At 36.2% G+C, this 23877-nt stretch overlaps 5 protein-coding genes across 13 annotated transcripts in view; 3 read left to right on the top strand and 2 right to left on the bottom strand.

The window, feature by feature from the left end:
- Positions 1-228: 228 nt before the first annotated feature.
- On the bottom strand, positions 229-5157 carry LOC142972497 (E3 ubiquitin-protein ligase RNF10). Its single transcript, XM_076113695.1, has 11 exons — positions 4781-5157; positions 4271-4448; positions 3696-3893; positions 3264-3354; positions 2783-3004; positions 2519-2674; positions 1966-2437; positions 1749-1885; positions 1547-1661; positions 1197-1441; positions 229-826 (listed from the first exon to the last, which is right to left on the bottom strand). The coding sequence occupies exons 1-11, from the start codon at positions 4872-4874 to the stop codon at positions 611-613; spliced, it is 2124 nt and encodes a 707-aa protein (XP_075969810.1). The 5' UTR covers positions 4875-5157; the 3' UTR covers positions 229-610.
- A 9-nt stretch (positions 5158-5166) lies between these two features.
- Positions 5167-7965, top strand: LOC142972498 (uncharacterized). 2 transcript variants are annotated; one of them, XM_076113698.1, is made up of 7 exons: positions 5167-5488; positions 5710-5799; positions 6058-6158; positions 6458-6645; positions 6841-7037; positions 7129-7729; positions 7815-7965. In XM_076113698.1, exons 2-7 carry the CDS (start codon positions 5734-5736, stop codon positions 7901-7903), a joined length of 1242 nt encoding a protein of 413 aa, XP_075969813.1. In that variant the 5' UTR covers positions 5167-5488; positions 5710-5733; the 3' UTR covers positions 7904-7965. The 2 variants fall into 2 exon arrangements, with proteins under 2 accessions (XP_075969813.1, XP_075969811.1); XM_076113696.1 differs by lacking the exon at positions 5167-5488 and having other exon boundaries at positions 5664-5799.
- A 559-nt stretch (positions 7966-8524) lies between these two features.
- On the top strand, positions 8525-11914 carry mEFTu1 (mitochondrial translation elongation factor Tu 1). Its single transcript, XM_076113694.1, has 7 exons — positions 8525-8715; positions 9097-9297; positions 9724-9890; positions 10116-10359; positions 10499-10690; positions 11071-11437; positions 11627-11914. The coding sequence occupies exons 1-7, from the start codon at positions 8676-8678 to the stop codon at positions 11808-11810; spliced, it is 1395 nt and encodes a 464-aa protein (XP_075969809.1). The 5' UTR covers positions 8525-8675; the 3' UTR covers positions 11811-11914.
- An 890-nt stretch (positions 11915-12804) lies between these two features.
- On the bottom strand, positions 12805-14644 carry Ran (RAN, member RAS oncogene family). Of its 2 annotated transcripts, none has more exons than XM_076113692.1 (3): positions 14492-14644; positions 13678-14126; positions 12805-13568 (listed from the first exon to the last, which is right to left on the bottom strand). In XM_076113692.1, exons 2-3 carry the CDS (start codon positions 14101-14103, stop codon positions 13353-13355), a joined length of 642 nt encoding a protein of 213 aa, XP_075969807.1. In that variant the 5' UTR covers positions 14104-14126; positions 14492-14644; the 3' UTR covers positions 12805-13352. The 2 variants fall into 2 exon arrangements, with proteins under 2 accessions (XP_075969807.1, XP_075969808.1); XM_076113693.1 differs by lacking the exon at positions 14492-14644 and adding an exon at positions 14228-14383.
- Positions 14645-14863: 219 nt separating this feature from the next.
- Positions 14864-23877, top strand: part of Syx1A (Syntaxin 1A) — a 47267-nt gene continuing 38253 nt past the window's right edge. For all 7 annotated transcript variants that reach the window (XM_076113688.1, XM_076113690.1, XM_076113687.1 and 4 more), the window contains exon 1: positions 14864-15078. In XM_076113688.1, the coding sequence (XP_075969803.1) occupies positions 15046-15078 (33 nt within the window). In that variant the 5' untranslated portion in view covers positions 14864-15045. The remainder of the gene's footprint in view (positions 15079-23877) is intronic.

The following is a 23877-nucleotide window of genomic DNA, read 5'->3' as shown; positions in this document are numbered from 1 at the left end:
TCTTAAATTTCTGACATTCTTCACCTAAAAACCCGAAACAAACATGTAGATTTAATAAAATTTTAAGTTTTTTTAACGTAGAGACTATTACCAATTACTCATCTCAAATGCCGCCATATCGGAAGATAGCCCTCACCCTCGGGGTCGTTGCATAACTTTTCAATGGTTTAGTTAATTGTCTCGCCCCTTGTTAAGAATTTGCATGTTTTGGAAAAATTAAAACCCTAATTTTTAAGATCAATTTTATTTCACCAAAAATCTTGTCTTACAATGACGGGCAAAGCTTTATATGCCATTACATGGAGAACAAAGCTACTATTTTTGTTAAGTATAACATTGCATAATTATTACAATAATCTATAATTAATATTTCTCACTATGTTTTACAGATACTATGAAAATTGTTCTTAAAGGAACCTATTTTTACTAATTAAATGAATGCAGATACAGATACTATGTCAATTTTGCTCACAATGTAACCCAGTAGACCCATACAAACACAAATTTAAAGAAATAAAATAAAAGTATACATATTTCTTTTACATTATCATTCAACTAAGTATAAAGTCAGTAACAAAATTATATTTAAACAAAACAATCACATTGCAAGTTAAGCGGCGCGTTGCATTCCAGTGGTAAACAAAACCTTTTGTTTAGATTTCTTGCTTTTCTTGCCAGAGGGTGACGAAGCTGCGTGAAGAGCGGCTTCTATAGCGTCGCTGAGTACGAGAGCGCGCGGCGCCGCCACCTCATCGTCACCAGGCGGTGGTGGAGGTGGTTCAGCTATCTTGTTACGTACACGCCATGTACCACTGGTGCTTGCCATCTACAAAAAATATAAAATAGTTTTAGATTATAGGAAAACAAAGTCAAAAGGAGTACTAAAAAAGTTGGTTATCGTAATATGCATTCAGTAGCCCTACCATGAGTTGGCGTAGTTAAAAACTAGAGTAGTTAACATGAGAACGCAACTACAACAGTGGGCTCAAATAGGGAAAGAATGAACGACAAAGCCAATCTACATTCACTGTTGTTTAATTTAACTACACGTTATTAAATATGGCGACCCATGGTAGCAATTTTGGTACCTTAACTATCCGCTAGAGGCGCTGTTCGAGTTTTACGAGAACTACAGTGTCTCCGGGAGACTATAGTTACCAACTCATGGTAGCGCTACTGATTTATAGTTTAATTACCTTTGCAAACGACGGTCCAGAAGGTGGCGAGCCTACGCTCGTGGACGGACTGGACAGATCAAATGTAGACAATGGGCCGGGTTCCAAAGGTGGGCTGGAGTAAGATGGCGGAGCAGGTGGAAATAATACTTCTGAAGCAAAATCCGGTTTAGGTGGACCCTCCATTGCACGACGGTAAGCGCGTTCACGTCGTCTTTCATCGCGTTCATGGCGTGCCCGAATCCTAGCGCGGCGGTCCAGCTCCTCTGAAAATGAAATAAGTATATAAATGACCTTGATACTTCCAAGTTAACATATCACTTCCGAACACAGAACACCCAAGCATATTCATAGTCAATTCAAATAATTACCTGTGAAATTCTTCAATGCTGAATCAGTGACAAAAGGAGGTAGTAGTTCCAACTCGACGATATCGTACGCGCAATAAAGTGGTAAGTGCGCAGTACATGGCATGTGCTTCCTGGTCTAAATAAACATAAATAAACAATAAATATCAAAAAGCCACAGAAATTAAATACTATCCAGTATGATGTCATTGAATTTATATGTTACCTGTTCATTAAGTGAAAATGTTTCACGATGTAACACGCGACCACGTATAACTTGTGGAGCGGCTGCGAGAGCTCCCCAAGATGCGTTCAGAATACGCACGTTCAAACTATTCAAGAAAATTTGCTGGCCATCGTCAGCTGCAACAATAATGAGTAAATCAAATTTAGTTCGACTGATCAACCATAGATCATAACCACACAAAATAACAATTCTATACCTTGGTAGAAGTAAAAGTATTTGGTTTGATTAAGTTTGTCGATGTCAGTGATAGCATTGTTTACAAGTTGTTCTGGTGGAGGGCTTTCAGTCAGAGGAAATTCTTCTGGTTGATTTTCCTCTAATTCAAATGCGGGTGCTTCAGGGTTCAAATTGGAATCAACTGCGATTTCAGCACCAAGATCTAGTTCCTCCATTTGGTTTTGAACAACTTCAACACAAGCTGCTCCTTCCTCATTTACATCAAACCAGTCCAGTTTGTTCTGATTTATCTCCTGTTTCTCATAAACTGTAGGAACTTCATCAGCTTCTTCCTCAACAACCTTTGGTTCGTCAAACTTAATATCAATATTCTCTTCCTTCTGTTTCAGCATTTCCAATGCCTGTTCCAGGTAAATGACTTCTGATGTGTCAATCTCAGCTAATATCTGTTTCTCAATCTCATCCCTTTCCCTGTATATGATCTCATGAACCTGCAAAGATTCATTAATTAGTCAGTATAAAGTGATTTATTGTTTTGTTTTGTATATAAGAAATAGACAACAATTATTTACCTGTTGCTTGTTAGCAGAGAACAGCTTACAATAGGGCGCATTATTGATGTTTTCCAGGGGCAAGATGGGATTAGCTTCGTCTGTCAATTGCCCACGAGGTGGCGCGACCTCTACCGTAGTAGAACCTCGTAGACGACGTACAAGGCGCATTGTGACCTAAGGAATATTAACAATTTATAATTTCAGTTCACATAATAAATACAGAAACTGTAACAGAAATTACCTAAGTAAGGAGAACCACGTAATTATATTAATTTCGATTACCTCTTCAGCAGGTGATCCCCACTGCACAATCCTAGTAGGTTTCATATCCTTGACATGGAGAGGTGTAGTACACACAGGGCAGGGCGGCGGCTGCTTCTCGTGGGTCGCAGCATAGTGAAGCACGCAAGCCCAGCAGTACACGTGGCCGCAAAGTCCCACGCGACCCGCCGCCGGAGTACCCAGGCATATTGGACATTCTGAACGACCCGTGCCTCTGACCACCTACACAAATACCAAAATATCATAAGCTTTCTTCTTTGTACTTATCTATGTATATACTTTACAGTGTATAAAGTATATACATAGATACTTAGCAGTAACTAAATAATTATAAGTGTAAAGTTTACACTTATAATTATTTAGTTACTGCTAAGTCATACTTGTGATAATTTATTTAAATTAATTACCTTTATATGAATCATTGTTATTACTTCAGTTATCGGTTTTCAAAAATGCAAGTCACAATGCCAAAAGTACTTACTATTTCTTCTATTTGCTCCCACTTAATGGGCACATCTGGATCCAGCAAATTTGCTTTATAATCTCCATCTTCCTTCACCACAAACTGGCAACTAAAAGAAAAATAGTGTTGTTACAATTTTGCACAAGTTCAAGGTCATTCTTGATAAGACCTATAATAAGACGGCACATTATTGCACAATAAGTAATTTTTCATAGTTTTGTGAGTATTATGTAATCAATTATATTATAAAAACCTGAGCATAGGAGAATCCTGCCATATTTTATTAGAACAAGCTAATATTTACATGTTTTATATTACAAAAACATGCTCAAAAGTAATCACTATCAAGTAAACAACTTACTCAAATGATTTGAAGTCATGAGCACATTGTAAGTCAGTAAACTGAATCTCTGTACAAGTAGGACATTAGTTATCTGCAAGTTCACTTACTAAGCCCTCAGATAGAGATCATGCTCATGACGATACGGCGCCCGGTGCTGCTGCACATTGCGTCGTAACTGCTGTGGACCCCTGCGCTCTGGCACCCCACGAGTGGGATACATAAAGTTCAGCAAATGATTCAAGTTTTGCTTCTTACTTCCGGGCACAAACACTGAGCCAATTTCTGGCTCTTCGTCATCTTCTATCCTGTAATTTAATCGATTCTTTGAGAAATCTAGGTTAAACTAACTTTGTATTAATACAGAAAACATTGGGCTGATAGCCAAGAATAAAACTAAAAAAAACTAAGTACCCCTATAATGAAAATAAACCTTCATCTTCACAATAGTTTGTAAATATTACTATTATTGTTTTAGATTATTTTCAAGTTATAACTGAGGAAAAATTGATCAGCAGTTAAGAAGTTATGTTAAAACAAAATAAGATTTACACTTGTGTAAACATTATACTTAATGAGTTACATACTGTAAGACAATGTGCCTTTAGTTCTTAATACTACAGATAAAACACTAATTCTGCGGTAAAGCTATAACATTCAGCTAGTATAAATTATTTTGTATTACCTGGGGTTCGGCGTTCCACCCACAGGGAAACCGGAGGGACCACGAGCGCGTGGTCTCTTGTCAACCTGTCCTCTGCCTCTTTGCGGTGGCCCATTCTTGCGGTAAGGTTCATTTTTGGGAGCACTACCAGGTCCTTCACGTTTCTTATTGTTTCGGGGCCAAGGCTTATGGGTCAATTCTAGAAAAGTATGACGCAAAAATTATAGAAAGAACATAAACTAACAAATAAACCGCAAATTCCGAGACAACAATAACACAAGTACATAGATCACAACAAAACTCATTAGAATGCAACCAACCACAGCAGAGATGGCGCTGAATTCTAGCATCGATTTATGCAATGTTGTTTTTGTTTTTTTTCTATGGTTGATGTAATCATGTGATCATATAAACGTAAACATGCGTCATTAGACGCCTACAAAGCTTAGATCCTAAGAAGACAGGTTGTGATGTACGTAATACAAAATGTGTAGGTATGATTGGAGATATGACCTTTTCAAATAAACTCACCAGTATTTTTCTTACAGTCGATGGCTGATGCCCTCGACTGTGGCTGAGAAGATCGGTTTAAAGATTTCTTGTCCATTCTGGATTCCTCCAACATCCACAAAAACAGCTGAGCGGGAGACTCCGCGAGGAGATAACGATATTACGTGCAAGGCCGACATTTTAGAAAGCCATGTTTATAATACAAAATAAAGAAAAATATATCTTCCTATACAAATAATCTTTACCAAGCGGTAAATACACAAACACGTTACGTTGAACACAAAAAAGGGAGTAAAACTACTCCCTTTCGTCGATAACGACGAAAACTTTAGGAACCAAATTTCTTTCTAGCTCGCCACAAATATGGCGACCGACGAACCGGCAGCCAGCCGACGATACGGATGCGCACTTCCGCTAAATAAATTATCGTATGGCACTAATATTATGAATGTATAACTAATTTGCACTTGTGACTTTTATTATTAAACGGAATGTATTTTTAATTTTAAAAAATTGACAAACGTTTGATTTAAGCTTAAAGAGTATTTGACATGACCCGCGTTTTTATTTTCGAATCACACATTTTTATAAAAATGCAATAATTAGAATTATTTGGCTACCTTTTTGTTCAAAAACTTTTCCAACTTTCTACTAATTTTGGAACACCTATACTAATCCATGATATTTTTATTATTTGTTTAGCGACAAAAAATTCTTAAAATTAACTAGGTATGTTTATAATTTTACAATACTAAAGTTGAATTTATTCAAGATAAAATTGTACTAACATAACCTGGAGGCAAAAAGTATTTTAAATAAATTCATCTAAAAATTGAACAAGAATTCCTACCCGGAACTGGCAATGAAAAAAAAACCAGAAGAAAGTCGATAGAAGTAATTTGGCGCCAAATCCAATTTATTCTTCGACAATCCGGACATTTTGATTTCAGGTACAAATTTGATCACCAAGAAATATGAAGAGTGCTGATTTACCAAAAGAAAAAGCTTACGAACCTGATGAAGGGGCTCACCAGCCACTGGTATGTATAACAAATTATAAATATTACGTTTGTCAAAACTGATCGTTGTCTATTCATTATTATTGATGTGTTTGTGAAGTAAAATTTGAATGATATCCCGATTCTGTTCATCGGAACAGTAGAATGGAAAATGGGCAATCAGACATTTTAATATTTAGGTACTGCATTAAGTACAATAATTACTCTCTCTTGCAGGTAGTCAAGTAGGTAATTTTGATTTACAAATACCTTCATCGATTGATATATTTAATTTTACAGCTCAACAACATGCCTCCCTTCACGGATCAAAACACTTCTAAAAAACTAACTTTTGCTAAAAATGTGGATTTTACAGACAAACCATCTTCGCAAACTAACAGGTTGGTATTGAAAAAATTCTATTGGAAACAATAAATAGCTTGCACAGTCTTTTTTCACATAGTACTTTGCCTAAAACTAGGCAAAATATATAAACATCGACTCATAGCGCAGATATAATAATGGTTTACATATTTTACTAGGTTCAGCATTATTTAAAATTATAATTTTTTAGAAGATAAACATTGTTAAGACTTATATCTACAGCTTTTTGCAAAACGTAGTCATATACCAACTATAACTTTTACGATCTTACACAGCTTTCATAGGCTCATACGTTAAATAGATTTCTATTCTTCAGTTCATATAAGGATGTGCTAAGTCAGCCAGCTACGAGTCTCTCTCACAGTCAAAGACTGTTGTGGCTTCAGAAGCGACGCACTGCTGGTCTCTGGGTCCAATGTGACGACTGCGATCGCTGGCGTTATCTGCCAAATGTAATTGATAGACATGAGCTGCCTAAGAAGTGGTATTGTTCTATGAATTCAGGTATGAGTATAAAACTTGGCATACGTTTATCAACAATGAATTCTATGATCTTTGTATTGCAGTCAGCCCAAATGACATACTAAAATACTTAACTTACTTACACTTGCAGTTGGGTTTTTTATAAAGTTTAATTTGCTATATGCTGCTAAATAAAAATGGTATCTCAATAATGAATATGAAAACAATTTTCCCCAGACCCAGATTTCTCAAACTGCTCAGTCCCGGAAGCTCCTCTTCGCTTGCATGACGAGGAAGATTTAATTCATAGCGAGTATACTGCAGGGTCTCTCGTATGGGCACGACTCACCGGCTGGCCCTGGTGGCCCGCTATGGTCGATGACTGCCCCGATGCCGAGCAGTTTTACTGGCTCGATGGATTTTCTGATATACCCGTAAATATTTAATCTATTCATCTTTAATTCCATAAGGCTATGTTGAAGTCCAAATTATAATATTAACGTTTCCTTCTGCTCCTATTTTCAGACCCACTATAATGTAGTATTCTTTGACAATATGGAAGTTACTCGTGCCTGGATTGCACCCGAAAATTTAAAACCCTACGCTGTCAACAAGAATACCTTCAAACACCTACCGAAAAATAAAAAGTTTCATTCCCGCCTAAGGACCGCCATGTCCCAAGCGGATGAGGCTGAAAATATGACGCTTGCAAAGCGTTTAGATAAGTTTAGTTTTATTAGTAGACATAAGGGGAATATTAATAGCCCTAAGAAAATAAATAAAAATGACCTAAAGAAATATCAAAGACGATTCAAGAATAAATTCAATATTGAGTTTCCAATTGAAAATTCTGATTCTGAAGAGGATAGAATGACAGACATTGAAAGTTTGGCAAGAAACAACAACGTTATTATATTGGGGACTCCTAAACGAGCTAGGAAAGAAAATAGCCGCACATCGACAATGCGAATGTTAGCGAGCACTGATAGTGCCAAAGCAACTAATGAAGAACCAATCCAAAACAATTCAGAAACTCATAATTCAAAGGAAGATGTGTCTGATAAGCCTTCTAATTCAATGTTGGCCCAAGTTGGAAGTACAGAGGCTACTACGGTGATTGACAATGGTAATAATAATAATATTTATTTTGCAAAGATAAACCAATATGTTTTTCATACTTAGTTGTGTATGCGTATATATTTATTTTTCAGACACTTCAACAACGTATTTGCCTGAGCGAGAATCTGAAAACCTCAGCGTCAGGGTCGACACCCCCAATAGCGATGACTTTGAGTTTTAGAAGTAGCAATATTTACGTTAACTGTTTCATTTTATTTCCGTAATAAATACACGTCTAGCTGTAAGTTGTCAACAAAATGTGGAATGTTTTTTATTCAAAATCCTAAATACATTAGGGGTTCACAACTGCGCTTAGATAAATTAAGCACTCCCCAAATAACTGTGTGTAAAAATATATACCTACATCGCCGTATTAACGATGGCAAGACACGGCAGCTGACTTCTGAATTTAATAGGTGATGATGAATGTGAAAACATTTGTTTAACTCGTTAAGATTGGGAAAGGGAAATAAGAAGTATTGTTTTGAAAAAACAACTTCAAAAATAGTTATTCAAAGATAGTCATTCAAAAACTTATTGACGAGCGAACATTATTATACAGATCCTTCTCTCTTATATTATGTCCTATGTACACTCGGCATTACTTAAGACGTTTAGATCCAATGCTGCCAATTACCAAATGCGAAATGAAACTGTCAAAAAAAGGTACTTAACTACTTCCGCTTTCAGTGATTCGACTAAAGCTAGGCATCTGAAATGAAGTTCTTGGTTTACTTGGCACATTTAGTACATCTCTAAACTATCATAGACAATGACATCAATGATAATAGAATTAGGAGAAGAAAAAAAAGTCAGATCTTGGCCGTCAATGAAATTGAGGAAAGTCGGCGTGCCTGTGAAATAATTTTCTTATTGAAAAACATAATCTTATTTGAAATATTGTAATTTTATTATTCAATACCTACAGCATTTGCTGTGGAAATCAGTACATAATGGCAACCATATCATTTGCTAAAAGTTTGGTTAACCCAGGTACGATCACTAGACATCTTAAAAATTACTTTTTTACTGATATAAACAATGAAAACAGTAAGCACTGCATTTTGAAATTATAAATAATGTTTTCTTTAATAAATAAAATTATGTTCTAAAGCTAACTTACTCGTAGTACGTAATAATTGACTATATACGGTTATCAGAGGATTATGTAAAAGCAGGTCACAATGAGGCTTTAGCGGTGCTATCCGCAGACGTCGTAATAGCTGCACATGATATTAAATAGTTATATTATTAGTTATCTATCCCTTCAAATTAAATTTTTGCTCAGAACTTTCTTGAACATCATATTTTGAGGTTAAGTTATTGATTATATGTGGTATACATGGTGAAAAAAATATTTTGGTACTCTTTCAGCTGTGAAGCTGTTATTAAAACAGAACCACTGTTCACACATCAGAAGCACCACTTTACCTGGCTTAACACCATTGAGCATTGTACTGAGGAGGAACTATGCAGAGAAACAAGTGTTTGAGCGAACAAAACCCCATTGCAATGTTGGTACAATTGGCCATGTTGACCATGGCAAAACTACACTCACAGCTGCCATTACAAAAGGTAAGTAATCTCTATATTTTTAAATAAAATAATGCTATTTGACACAGTACAACATCTTTCTGCAATTTTAATAAAATCATCAAATAGTAAAATGTTGCACTCCAATCATGTTCTTTAAACATTGCATTTCTGACCCAGCTAATTCAATTAATGGCAGCTGCACAGTGCCAAATTACCTTGGATTATATTTATTTTGCTCAGTCATAATAGCAAATTAGTAGTCTGTGTACTGCAGTACTGTTGCAACATACTATAAGCAATCTTTAAAAAATCTCTTGCAACACTCTGTCTCATTCCTCTGTTGTGGTGCAAACTGCTCTCTTACCTAATTTATTCAATATATTCAAGTACTGTTAAGTTGAATATCAAATTTCTTTTAACTGAAAATATAGATATTCATTTTAAATAATGTTTTTCAAATTCCAGTATTATCAGATCTCGACTTAGCCCAAAGCAAAGGTTATGCAGACATTGACAATGCACCAGAAGAGAAAGCACGTGGAATTACCATCAATGTGGCTCATGTTGAGTACCAGACAGAGACTAGGCATTATGGACACACTGACTGCCCTGGACACGCTGATTACATTAAGGTAATTTTAGCTTTTTATTCAATGGTATGGTTGTGTGACAAGCCCTGTAGAACCAGCATAGCCACCAAATCTTGTTCTCGAAGTCACACAGTTGTCTTGATCAATACAAGTCATAAATAGAACAAACTAAGTTTTCAGTCTCACCTGTTTACTACATGTGCATGCAAATGACATAATTGTTGAATAAACTTTAGGTGTTTACTACATACAAATTTGTTTTTACAGAACATGATCACAGGCACAGCTCAAATGGACGGTGCTATCTTAGTAGTGGCAGCCACAGACGGTGTGATGCCACAAACTAGGGAGCACTTGATTCTTGCCAAACAGATTGGTATTCAACACGTCGTAGTATTCATTAACAAAGTAGACGCCGCTGACCAGGAGATGGTGGAGCTCGTAGAAATGGAAATTAGAGAGCTCATGACTGAGATGGGTTATGATGGTGACAAAATTCCTGTTGTTAAGGGTATGTATTAGTAACTTGGATACTGTTTATTGCAGCCCTTTGAAGGCGTAACAATTTATGCTTAAAAACAATTGTTAAAATTTCGAAAACCTGTGAAATAGTATAATTAAATTTTATTATTGTTTTATTATCTTTACAGGATCAGCTCTATGTGCATTGGAAGGCAAAAGTCCCGAAATCGGTGCCGCAGCAATCACTGAACTGTTAAAGGAAGTTGATTCATTCATCCCCACACCTATCCGTGAATTAGACAAGCCATTCCTCATGCCTGTAGAATCTGTTCACTCAATACCTGGCCGTGGTACAGTCGTGACTGGTCGTCTACACAGAGGTGGGTTTTCAAGAAAACATCTATGTTTTCTATTTTAGTTATAGAATTCTAATAATACCTAATAGATTCTAAAGACTTAAAAGTGTTATAAAATGCTTCAGCTGTATTACTTGACCACATTAACTTGGCACTTAGGGACAGACATTAATGTCCTAAAGCAATAAAACAACAAAAGAAAATTAGCAAAATTATCGACGCGCTTAACATAACCAAAGTGCTGTCCTTATTGACACTTACTTGGCGAACATAGCTAATGCGCGGGTAAAGAGGCCAGGCCTCGCATTTTAGAGATGCGCCAAGTTATGTGTCCGTTTGTAAACATAATTTGTCAATGTGCAAAAACAAAACCTATATCTAAACAAAATGTATTATTTTTACAGGTGTCCTCAAGAAGGGTACTGAGTGCGAAATCGTTGGTCATGGTAAAGTAATGAAGACCACTGTAACAGGAGTTGAGATGTTCCACAAGACTCTTGAAGAGGCTCAGGCTGGAGATCAACTTGGCGCTCTAGTTCGTTCCATCAAACGTGAGCAGATCCGCCGCGGTATGGTCATGGCTAAGCCTGGTACAGTGAAAGCCCACGACAATGTTGAAGCAGCTGTATACATTCTGAGCAAGGAAGAAGGTGGTCGCCAAAAACCATTCACATCTTTCATCCAATTACAAATGTTCTCTATGACTTGGGACTGCGCCACACAAGTGACAATTCCTGACAAAGAGATGGTGATGCCTGGTGAAGACGCTACGTAAGTATTTTGTTTAAGAAATAGTTAATTGATTTGTTTCTATTTTGTAGTAGTTGATTTTGCAAATCATTTCTTTAATTCAATTAAATGTATAAACTTTGTTAAATAAAAAGTAGTTACCTGCAAATAAATCGTAATTTATTAAACTACGATGAGCTGGTCAAGTCTTACCTATGTGTATAATTTCAGATTGCGCCTGCGCCTCTTGAAACCCATGGTATGTGAAACTGGACAGAGATTCACACTGCGTTTGGGAGACCTGACCCTTGGCACTGGAGTAATTACCAAAATTAACAACAACTTGTCTGAAGAGGACAGAATTAAGCTGATGGAAGGCAAGAAGGCCCGAGAGAAGTCCGCTGCCAAGAAGTGAATTTTATTAGATGTTAATAATTAAAATTGTAAGCTTTAGGGATGTAGTTCAAGTTATTGTATTATGCATTTAACAATGTAAAGTTCAATAAAAATTCAAATTCAGTTACCTACCTTTTATTTATTTTCTAAGTGCGTGCAACCTGATAGTAGCTGATACATAATAATAACAACAGAATTTGATCTGGCATTCAATTATCACTGCAAAATTTGATCAATATTGGCTCGAGTAGTAAGTAGCTTTATCATTTCGCTGGTTATTTTTAAGGCCAGGTTTTGTTGAAGTCTAACAAGTAATTTCGTAATGTAAAGAAATTGTCAGACGGAATTCTGAATTGAACATCACTAGAAATAAAACGGATAATTGAGTCTTGTCTGGCTTCTTTCCAGTTTCGTAACGTCTACATAGGTATCTACTCTACGTAGTTCAATAGACTCAGACGAAGCTATCGGTCGATGACATGAGTGCTAATCATAAGAATTTAAAATATGCGCTATTTCATACCATAACATAGCTGCTTCATGGATAAAAACTATAACAGTATTGACTAATTTTTTTCGGGTTAATGGTATAAAACTAAAATTCTATCTATTACAAGCTGTCATTACAGGTCATAGTACTTATCTGTAATTATTAGTGATAATGATAATCTATCTTAGTACATTTGGATTATAAATGTACTAGGGTCGATAATCTCATAACGTCTGTATCGATTTGGATAAAAACACTGTCTCTGGTGTCATCGAGATTGACTTCACTTTATCAATATGTAATTTTTACGTAAGATACTACCATGACGCGCTATAAATACGACTTACGCGCGTAGTCGTCATCATGAGTCATTATCTGAATCATACCTAAATCATCCGTACAGATGACAAGGATTAATAGTCAGCAGAGATCAAGCAGGAAGTAGCTACCTGCCCACATTGAACGAAAAAGGCCTAAATAATACATCGTGTCATAATATATGGGTAGTAAAAAAAAACAGAAATTAGTTTTTAACTTTATTTCAAAAATTATCACCACAATTTTACAGTGAAATATTGTCAGTCATGTGTACAAAAACAAATTACTCACTGGTTAATGTACATGCCACTGATTACAGTAAGCAAAAATTACAGTAAATGTACTATTTTTGGGAATTTACATTACACATCATGAGATAACAAAGTTATGCAGGATTACATAGCAAGGACCTATACATTTACAATAAATAATGGAACGAGCTCTTTGGGTAAAAGATGCCTCAAGTGATACTTTGAATAATATACTAAAACATTGAAGTCCATAAATGAGTTCCAATAACTTCAATACAGAGCCATAAAAAACATATAAGTTTAAAAAAAGTTTTAACATACAAATTAATTAAAGCAATAACAGAAATTACAATGTCTCAATAAGTTAAGTGTTGAATTTAATAATACCAACTTCTTGATCACTCAGAACATAATGGAATGAAATTTTATATTGATACATCGCGTACACATTTCGCACAATCAATGCAACAGCACTGAAAATTTATTTTAGCCTTTGCTATATTTACAAGTCTTCATCCTCCTCGGGCAGTGCTGTGTCTTGGGCTTCTTTGAGATCCTTTTCGATTTGGTTCTGCCATTGTGGGTCCATTGTAACTTCAGGAGGCAACAGAGCAGGCATCGCAACAAACTCTAGGTTACCATCACCAATCAATTTCCTAGCTAACCACAAGAAAGGCTTTTCAAAGTTGTAGTTAGACTTGGCTGAGATGTCATAGTACTGTAAAAACAAAAACGAACTTGTTAGATATTGTTTGTTTTGATTTAAATGTCAATTTTACTGTTTTTGTATGAAAACACATGGTGATAATAAGTGCATGTGATCTTACCTGTAAGTTCTTTTTCCTGTGGAATACAATTGTTTTCGCCTTGACTTTCCTGTCCTTGATGTCCACTTTGTTACCACATAATACAATAGGAATGCCTTCACAAACTCGCACTAAGTCTCTGTGCCAATGCGGTACATTTTTGTAGGTGACTCGAGAGGTTACGTCGAACATGATGATGGCACATTGACCTTGAATATAGTACCCATCTCTCAATCCACCGAACTTCTCTTGACCAGCAGTATCCCATACGTTAAATCTGATGGGACCACGATTTGTGTGGAACACCAACGGGTGCACTTCAACACCAAGTGTCGCGACGTATTTTTTCTCGAACTCTCCAGTCAAATGTCGTTTGACAAACGTAGTTTTGCCAGTACCTCCGTCTCCTACCAGCACGCACTTGAATGTGGGCATATCATCTGCCATTGTATTAGTTTATTACTTTATTCCTGAAAAGTAATGGAAAAGTTATATTAGTAAAATCTGACAAAGGCTCCATGACGTAGGTGCCTCAAGCGCACATAATTCAATTTCTAATTTATTAGTGTACCGTTTATATTATGCAAAACTAGTTCCTGAAGAAAACTTCAGCAGGAATCAAACAAATACACAGGCTCTATGAAACTGACAACTTAAATTTACTCTAACTTTTCACCGAATGGCGCTCAACTGGCCGCACAGGAATTTAGCTCAATAGTACCGAACATTAACACCAATAACACAAAAACTACGTAAGCCACAATATAAATATACTATGAAATAGCAAGTACATGAAACATAGAACCAAATTATACAAAATATAAGCACAATTTACCGAGATTGTATAAGAAAATCGAGATTTAACTCGTTGCAGCTAAAAGTCGTTACGGCTCACAATGGCGTCACTTGACTAAACGGAAGATTTGGATGTCAACGACAGGCGCATTGACTTCAGTAGTCGACTTCCCCTCCTTTTTCTTTTCAAATTAAAAAAAATAGCTCTTACTATATATTGTTTTGTATGAAACTAGTGTATAAAAACATAAAAATGATTGTGAAGATATTTAGATTCCTTTAAATTATAGAATTATAGGAAAAAAGTTTAAAATATAGCAATTTGATAATTAGCGCCAATATCTGTTTTACCGACACATCTGTTGACGTCACATACTGTATTGCACAGTTGCGCCATCTACAACTTTTCAGAATTTCTCATAGTAGATGAGACAGGTAGTGAAGTTTTGTTCGTTTCGTGTGTATCGATTTTTTGAGTGAAGTGAACGTAGTGTTCGTGTCCTTTAGTTTAGTGACGTTTGTTAGAAAAATATCTGTGAATGGGATTGTGTAACGAGATAAAACGTTTATTTGGTGTGTGATTCTCTATAAAGGATGACGAAGGACAGGTTAGCGGCGCTCCAAGCGGTAAGTTACTTTTCCTTAGTTTCTCAGCGTTTCTATAACCAAAGGCTTCAAATGATGACCTCGAATTCGTAAAAAATAGCATTGAGAATTGTCATATCAGTCAAGTGTGATGTAGTCCTTGGTCTTGGTAGTCGTAAAGTTAAGAAATCAGTATCATGGAAGTTACTTCCAATGGTATTCTTTATTCTTGACGCCCCACCCCGGACTTGACACCACTGAATGATAGCTGTCATTGAAGCGAGACAATTTGTTGCGTTCCGCAATCTTACCGACTACCAATTTTATCTGCATTGGTCCATTGTTTTTCTGTGATAGTTTGGCAAGCAACCTCAGACAAGGATAACCTCACTGGAAAGGGTATCTACCCACTCAACCTTACAGAACATGACCAAATGGTGTATCTTACAGCTACTAACTTGATTCCTATTGGAGTATTATGTATGTTCTATTTTGAATCAGTTTTGTAAGTATGAAAACTAATAGAAGTCAAAAGGCTATCTGCTAATTCTTCATGCAAAAATGTATTCTTATATCTATTTGGAATGTATAATCAATAAGTGTATAAGGTACAATTAAACACAAAAATCTCCTGAGTAGAGCAACTGACTAGTAGAATATAGGATGTATCAAAGGTACTTATTACTGAACTAATAAAGCCTCAATTCTATTCTATAAAGTAGGAATTGTATTGGAAGATTTGGAGTCCATTATGTCTTGAAGCAAAGATTTTTGTCACCCAATACTCTCCCGTTAAACAAAATTAATCATTGCCTCAATTTTGGTCTAATAAAACAACTTCAATGTTCATCTTAAACTAATCAACAATTGCATATAATCTGCCTACCTATCTTTTTATGAAAATGTCCTTTAACCTATACCTACACTATATTAACTAAGTAGATACGTAGAAACTCCTAAAACTACCCATTTCATTTAAACAGTTTTGTTTGAAACTTGACAGTATAGTTAGGTATAGTTTATTTTACAAAATTCTGTTTCGGTGACACATACATACATAAATGTAATCATATTAACAAATATAAAATGTAGGTATACTACTTGTTATATGTATTTAGGTATATACAACTGAGGCCAGATAGTGCCAAGCACTTATTGGTTTGTAAATGACATCATCATTTAGTTATTAATTATATTTACTGCTGAAATACCCATTAGTTTAATAATACTTAGATATTCATGACAAGAGGCTATTGAAATGTAACCAGAAAACCCAGAGTACATAACAATGCTTCTGCTCCTTAACTTGAAAGGTAAACGCGGATAATGACAAACGACGTATTGCAAATCCACGAGGCTCAAAGTATTGCAAGAAAATCTGGGAGCGTAACTTATGCCAAGGAAAAAATCCGCGGCAAAAAGATTGAAAGGGACGCAAATCTCTTCGCCACGGGCTTTCGTAATTTACATGAATACCAAAATCAATAAAGTTCAAAGTTGAACGAAACGTACAAGTTACATTATTTTATTTAGTAATCGTCAACAGTATGAGAAATCACTTGACGTAGACTGCCTACTCATCGATCCAACTGCTGCTAGCTTAAAACTTCGACCCGCAGTCGCCGATGACAGGAGAGCATGCGTCTAGTGTCGTAAATAGGAAATAGCGAGCCAATATTTGTATTTCGGTCAGGAGTAGATATAAATAGCTAAGTTACGCTTCAGGTTTAAGACCTGGGCACACGAACATTATCCTACCTACATAACTTGCCTTTTTTATTTTCATTCTCACGGACATTACATTATGTATTCTGAAACAGAATAATATAGGAACGATAAATCTTGAAATTATCAATGTCGTCATCTGTTATCATTATCAGTGTTTTTATGCTGTGTACTGTTTTGTTGTATCACAATAGCTTTATATGAAACGTTTATTTGCAAACGTTAGTTGACAATATTGGTTACCTATTAACTTGCAAATACTTGTGAAAACAGGAGAACATTCAAATAATGAGGTATTTTTTTGCATCGCGGTGTAGACAATTGCTTGTTTGTGTAACATAACGTGACGCCCACATCGCGTGCACTAAAAGATTAGATTATTTTTATTTTACCAGCTTATCGCGAGTTATGTCATTACAAATATTAGTTTTTTAAACAAGGGTACCATCGAAATTCGTAAGTGTAATGTTTGTCACTGAACAGTTAACAATGTTGACTGGCGCCGTTATCAGCTGACGATGTCGGGCATCCGGCAAGCGACCTTCACCAAACTTAGTCATATAAACAGCCGTCAGATTTGCATCATCAATCTTGGCATTCAGATTCCAGATCGTACACATAACACAGCTTAAATGTTCTAATTGGCGAATTACCTAGTTTACAAACTCATTTAACTGATTGCAATTAGGTACCTTCCCACATAATACAACAATCACTTAATGTTTCATATTTAAGCGGGCTTTCATCATCGTTAATTATATTTACATTCAATTTACCCAGCTACGAATTGAATATGATAAAGATAAACATTTTGAGTAGTATCCACAAATTACACGTTTCACTGGTTCTCTAAAGTTGTCTAAAGATTCTCCTAGCTTAAAATGTGCACAGTAAATTTACTCATCTAACTCAACGAGTACAGGTTCAAAATGATACTCATTCCCATCAAAAGTAACAAACTGTCAACCGCAAATAGCAGCAGTTTCGTTGAATAGTCTAGCAGAGAAACAAAAGTTGATAATTAAAAGAGTACAAGGTTCTATTGACGTAGTACCACTACGGTGACTACGCTACCTGCACCTGCAACAGCTGATTCATTCCGTGCGTCGCTTCTATTTTTAGTACTTGTCTCATTTGATGTCTGCCTAAATGAATTTACTTTGATTACAAATCCTTTTACTGGCATTTACTCAGTTTACATATCCTACCAACCGATTTATACAACCTCATTTTCTACGTGCAAATAGTTTCATTGTGCCATCAATTTCGTAGTTCTCCGTTCGAGTGTAATTTCCTGGAAATTTAGAACGTAGTTTACATTTACGAACCAAAATTCCTTTAAAGTGTAACAGCCTATCGTGCACATCGGTTTCCTTTTTTCCGTAGCTGTAAACTATGACATTCAATTTGTTCCGTTTGTAGCTGTTTTTCATTCAGCTCACACGGTGTTTTTCGTAGTTTAACCATTGAGTTCGTGCAATTTCAGAGTGTAGTCGGCGACGACGTATTATTTGTGTTAAATGTTCCTGGCGACTATCCAAATAAAGCCTCCACTCTACGATCCGTTTGAGGTCGCTGGGACTTTACTGTATGCCAAATTATCCTATTCAGATTTATTGATACCCCGATTGTTCTCTCTCGTAATTTGATTTATGTATTACAGCATTCTCTATTGTAAAAAAGGTGAATATGGAGTTTTAATACCAATTAATAATTAAGTTTTTATAATTGTTTATCGACACAGGACATAAAATTGAATAAAATCTCAAATTGGACCAGAAAGAGGAAAGTTAAACATAACTATTGCAACTGACCTAAATAAAAAGCAACAGAATGTTGTTACATGGAAACAGCGCTACATTCAACTCTCAACGTGTAACAAGCGTCGGCAGTCAAAAATGTATGAATGTACCGGAGAATATGCGACATTTGGACATCGGCTTTATGTCTTTCTTACCACACCCGCTTCTAGTTTTATTCCTCGAATATTTTTGCAAAATGCAACATGTTTGTGTAGTTCCACGCCTAACATGTACTCATGATATTTGATCTGGGTGTAGCTGACTGCTCTGAGATCAAGGCTCCTTCATAACCACTTAACATCTGCTCAAGTCACGGACGAACATATTTTAAACTCTATTTTTAAACGAAACCGACTCGAAACCCTTTGGCATAATGTTCGACAAATTCGATTATCTGGATTCATAACTGAGTCGATGTATCGGAAACCAAACCTCCGAATGGTTTCGAATGCCTGTAATACCTCTAGCGCAACGTTACATGTGCATTTCCTGTGCTCCGGTTTTCGAACGAGTTGGCGTCGAAAACTCGAAATATAGATCAAACACTGCATAACTAATAAACACTTTCAGTCGTATTTGATGCGTCGAATTTTTAATTGGAATTCACGGGATGTTTTTTTATTAAAAAAGCTTTTAGCGATACCTGCGCTACCGATGCATACTATGTATGCGGTAGGTGCCTTGTTGTTAATTTTATATTTTTATCAAAAGCAAGCGAGTTTCAGGTACACGAAATTATAACTTTTTTGAGCATGATTTTATAATGAACAGTTTTGGTGAAGTCTTCACACTCTTATTCACTATAAATCTTTCTTTTCTTCCTATCTTAAATCTTAAAAATCTTATCTTAAAAAGATCTCAACTCGAGCATTTGTACATAGGTATAGTGTCCAAAATAGCAATTATAGTATAGAAAGACTTATTTTCTATTCCATCATAAAAATAGAAAAGTTTTTTTATACTTACCTACCTAGATTTCTTGCAATAGCCCATTTGCCGTCACTGTAGGTGTTGCCTCTCATTCAGTTAATTACCTCCGCCTATCAATCAGGTAACAATCAATTTACTAGCACGCAAAACACAAATAAAAGTCTTAAAACACAGTCATTATAAATATTAATACACCAATACTAAGCAAAAGTATGTACCATCGTAACATAATTCACACACCTCATCTTGTGGCGGTATCTGACACGTAAATCAAGAGTATTAAAGCTCTCTACTTGTGTAATACATAACCCTTGTTTCTGCAAAACGTATGTTACACTCCAAATAGTTGGGCTCATACAGATAGGCGATATGATAGGCTTTCTCTAGTAATTTAGTGTAAACAGCAGCGACCTCGCTGCGGGCACGTTGGCGGCAGATTCTGTCGTAACATGGGTTGAATGCTGAAACAAGGCACGCCTGTTGGCTTGTTATCGGTCGAATTATCTCACGGCTGTGAATCCGTGACTAATGTCCTGTGATTGCTCTACCCTAGCGCGCCTGATCCCACCGTTATCTGGGGGATTTGTCCTCGTTTGTAATTGTTTTAATTGTGCCTTTGTTTTGTACTAGTCTCTGTTAGTTCAAACAAGTACGAATGAAAGTGTTCACAGTTGTCACTGCAGCTTTTTATAATATAACCATTTTTTTTTATATGAAAGAACCTATCTTCTAAATATACATCACAGGCCTACCTAGTAAATAAAATGTGGCAATTCATAATATGATAAAATTGGCGTAACTGATAGCGTAACCACCATTGTTTGACATTGAAACTCTATCTTTCTTAATACAAGCAAGTTTGGGCCATGAGGTTTCGCTTATCTTCTATTACAAAATAAGAAATACTCGGAACGCCAACCTAACATTAGTAAGTATTGCTTTACTAAATAACATATTTTGGGGGATAAATAAAATTTCTGAAAGTCGGCGGAATATGTTATGATAATGAGTGAAAAGGATAGTATAATATTCCTGTTAGCGTTAAGCGCTTTGTCTTGTTTAGCTAGTTACCCTTGTGATCCGTTATCAAGCGTAACTAAACAGCCCCAGGCGCTTACGGATATAACGGTCCAATAACTATATTCGTACAATGCGTCCATGGGGCCCTTTGTTTTGATACTTATGTCGTAGAATGAAGATCCTGAGACCAAGACACTGAAAATATATAACTTATAGAAGTACACAGGCCATAGCTTCTTAGTATCCTTGCTGTTGTTCTAGTAGTGACATTGATATAGGAGCAAGGAACGTCAAGTAGACAATAGCACGGCGGCGGTAATGGGGAAAAAGAAAAGTGATTTGAGCAGTTACGAACTTTGATAGTAAATGTGATTCAATGGGCTGAAAATGATGCCCGTAAAAGACAAGGCAATATAAATTTGATGGATGCTAAACATCAGAGAACGTAACCAAGTTAGAAATGCTAGCATAAAGCAGATTAATCTCAATGTACGAAGTTAAGAAGTTCATTAGCTGATGTTATGTTAAATATTCCGCTAATGTTTGGAATAGTTCCGAGAGAGCTACACTGGGTAGTGACGCGACTGCGACAAAAGCCATTTGATGTGTGGGTCGAGTAAGTTTTGAGGATTCAGAAGACGTGACGGGGACGCAGGCCCTTCCCGGCTCATTTGTCGCCGTGATACAGAGCTCCGGATACTGTTTCCAATTGAGTTACGTGATATCCTGCACCCATATACATTATTCTGTCGCTCTATTTTCTATTTTCCTTTTATCTGTAAAGTAACAAAAGATATAAGACCTTCGTGTATTTAAATCTTTGTTTATTCAATTCCTTTGTTATTTCTACCCATATTTTTTAACTACCTAAATGTTTTCCGGACGAAATCAAAGTTATTTTAGCAATAAATCATGTTTTATTGTACAAAGCTTTCCGCCTTCTGAAAATGTGCAAGATTACTATAAGATCTAAAGAAAAGGCTTTTCTCTCGACTAGATTAAATATTATTCGTAAACCAGACAACGACACACAGTAAACAAGTAAGACATTTTTCTTTAGCGAGACATTTTTATTTTATGACATTTTACAATTTCAACCAATATCAATGTTTCTATTTCGGGACATAAATTTCGATACCAGTTGGAAACGAAATACATATGCGGCCAACTGACGAGCACTCTCGGAAGTGTCAAGGCAGGGTGCGGCTGGGGCATAAGGGGGTGGTTACGTAAGGTCTGCCGCAACGCTCCTCGCCTACCGGCTCTGGCTACCGTCAATGCAAGTCGTGACGCCTATTGTAGTCGCTCACACGCTTGCTTGCATTTTAGCTCAGCATTTTTATTGAGCTACGACGTCCCGCTTGTTCGTCATTGCAATGAAGTTTTTATTGTGCCAGCTTTTGCGAGAACAACAATTTCGTACGTGCTTTATATGTAAAGTACGGAACATTAGTTTTGTTTACGACATTCAATTTCGGCCTGGTCTTTGCTGAGGTGAGCAATGTTACTTCACATTCCTACATACCGACTACCTGTTTAAGGTGCTTGTAAAAATATGGATGTTACCAAGCAGCATGTTCTAAAAATGTACTTTTGTTGAATTAATAGCTTTTGGGAATATCCTTAGATACAAGTTCGGGGTCGTAAATAAATATGCGGCGGCGTCAGCGGCGAGGCAGGCTCTAGCCAGGCTTTATGACCGACCGCCTGTAAACTCGTGGGTTGCGTGAAACCGCGGCTTTTGATTTGTGACCTTGTCCAAAATAGGTCACCACTAAATCTTGGCAATAAGTACAAGCAAAAATATAAATTAAGTACCTCTATCTAAAGCGGGTTGCGAAAACCTGAGTTTAATTAAGCGTAATATTATTTGGTAACTGTGTACAATGTTAATCCTCTGACATCAGAAACTGTAGAAATGAAATATACATATTTGGTCATGTACATGTTATGTCTTATTTATCTATTAAGTTAAGTTTTATTTATATATTAATAAGGGATATGGCTGTTCATTTTCTTTGCGACACATTCAATAATATTCTATTATTGACAACTGGTTGTTATGTTATCAGTAAAATCGATCTCGGACACAAAGAACCAAATTGAACACCGTCATTTATTATTAAAAGAGTGATTTCTACAGGTGTGTGAGACTTCCTCGAAAACACCGATTAACAATCATCAATTGGAAGAATGGAAGCAATAATGGGAAAAGTTTTGGATTGTGTAAATTGCTTTCTTATTCTTCCTCAATTAGACCGAAAAGCTGTTAGATTGGCAGGGATTTATTAACGCATCATAATCTGTATAATTGTAAATATTGATTGTTACTAAGATAAGCGGTTACGAAGGATAGTTCTACACCTATAAATCTGCACTTAGACGACATTTCCTTTATATAGACAACTTTATTGTTCGTTATGTGGGACAATATAAATGTTATAGCTCATTGAACGGCCTCGGTCATCTTGTACGAAATTTGGGCTCTTGGCTATCCGTTTCACGCAACTCGTGTTCAAGATCGTAACTTAGCGTTCTAAAAACGTAGATCACCGAGCCGGCCCAACGCATTACCCGATCAATCCATTTTGTTTCTATACTGTATGTCTGTAGAGACAGAATATTGAAGTACTTTCCCTCATTTTATGCTTTCTGAAATGGAATTATTCGAAATATTTGGTCTACTTAACGGTAAACCAACCGACCGCAACTGTTGTGCAAATGCTGTTTGTTTTTGACGTGTAAAGAAGGGACACCATTAGGTAGAGGAACTAGTGGTTCGTACAATTGTTCCAAGGTAAATGAAGCGATTTCCCGCCTAAGTTTTGGGTACTGTTAAGGAACCCTTATTATTTCCCTGTGTCCATCTCTCCTTTTGTTCGCTAGCACTTGGGCCCACAACGCGGTTTTTTGCGTTCATTGCTCGAAGTATGTTAATATTACTTAATATACAGAATATAAAGTATAGTAATTTCGATATAAATCATAATTATAATACATATTATGACTTACATTAGTGATTAGGTATCCATATAAATTATAATCGGCAACACTTCATTATGGAATTGAAAGAACAAACATGTTATGTCTTGAAATGAAAAGAAATAAGACATTGTCAAGGAAACCTTTTCAAGTGGAGCGAATTAGTTGAGAAAGATATAAATTGTGTTCAGCTGCAACGAACTGAGTCGTCTGGATGCCGCGCCATGTTCCCAGACTGTTCCAAGTGGAAAAACTTGTTAAAATCGCGATTTCGTGTTGCCTCGGGGTAAGCCTATTCCCTCAGCTCGTTGAACTTACGCCTTTAGTGGTAATAATCTTTACTCAGCCTCCCTAAATGATGAAAAAGTCTGAAGCAATAAAT

This window comes from Anticarsia gemmatalis, chromosome 4, assembly GCF_050436995.1.
Source record: "Anticarsia gemmatalis isolate Benzon Research Colony breed Stoneville strain chromosome 4, ilAntGemm2 primary, whole genome shotgun sequence".
NCBI classification, from domain to species: Eukaryota; Metazoa; Arthropoda; class Insecta; order Lepidoptera; family Erebidae; genus Anticarsia; species Anticarsia gemmatalis.
This window is presented reverse-complemented; position numbering and strand designations above follow the sequence as displayed.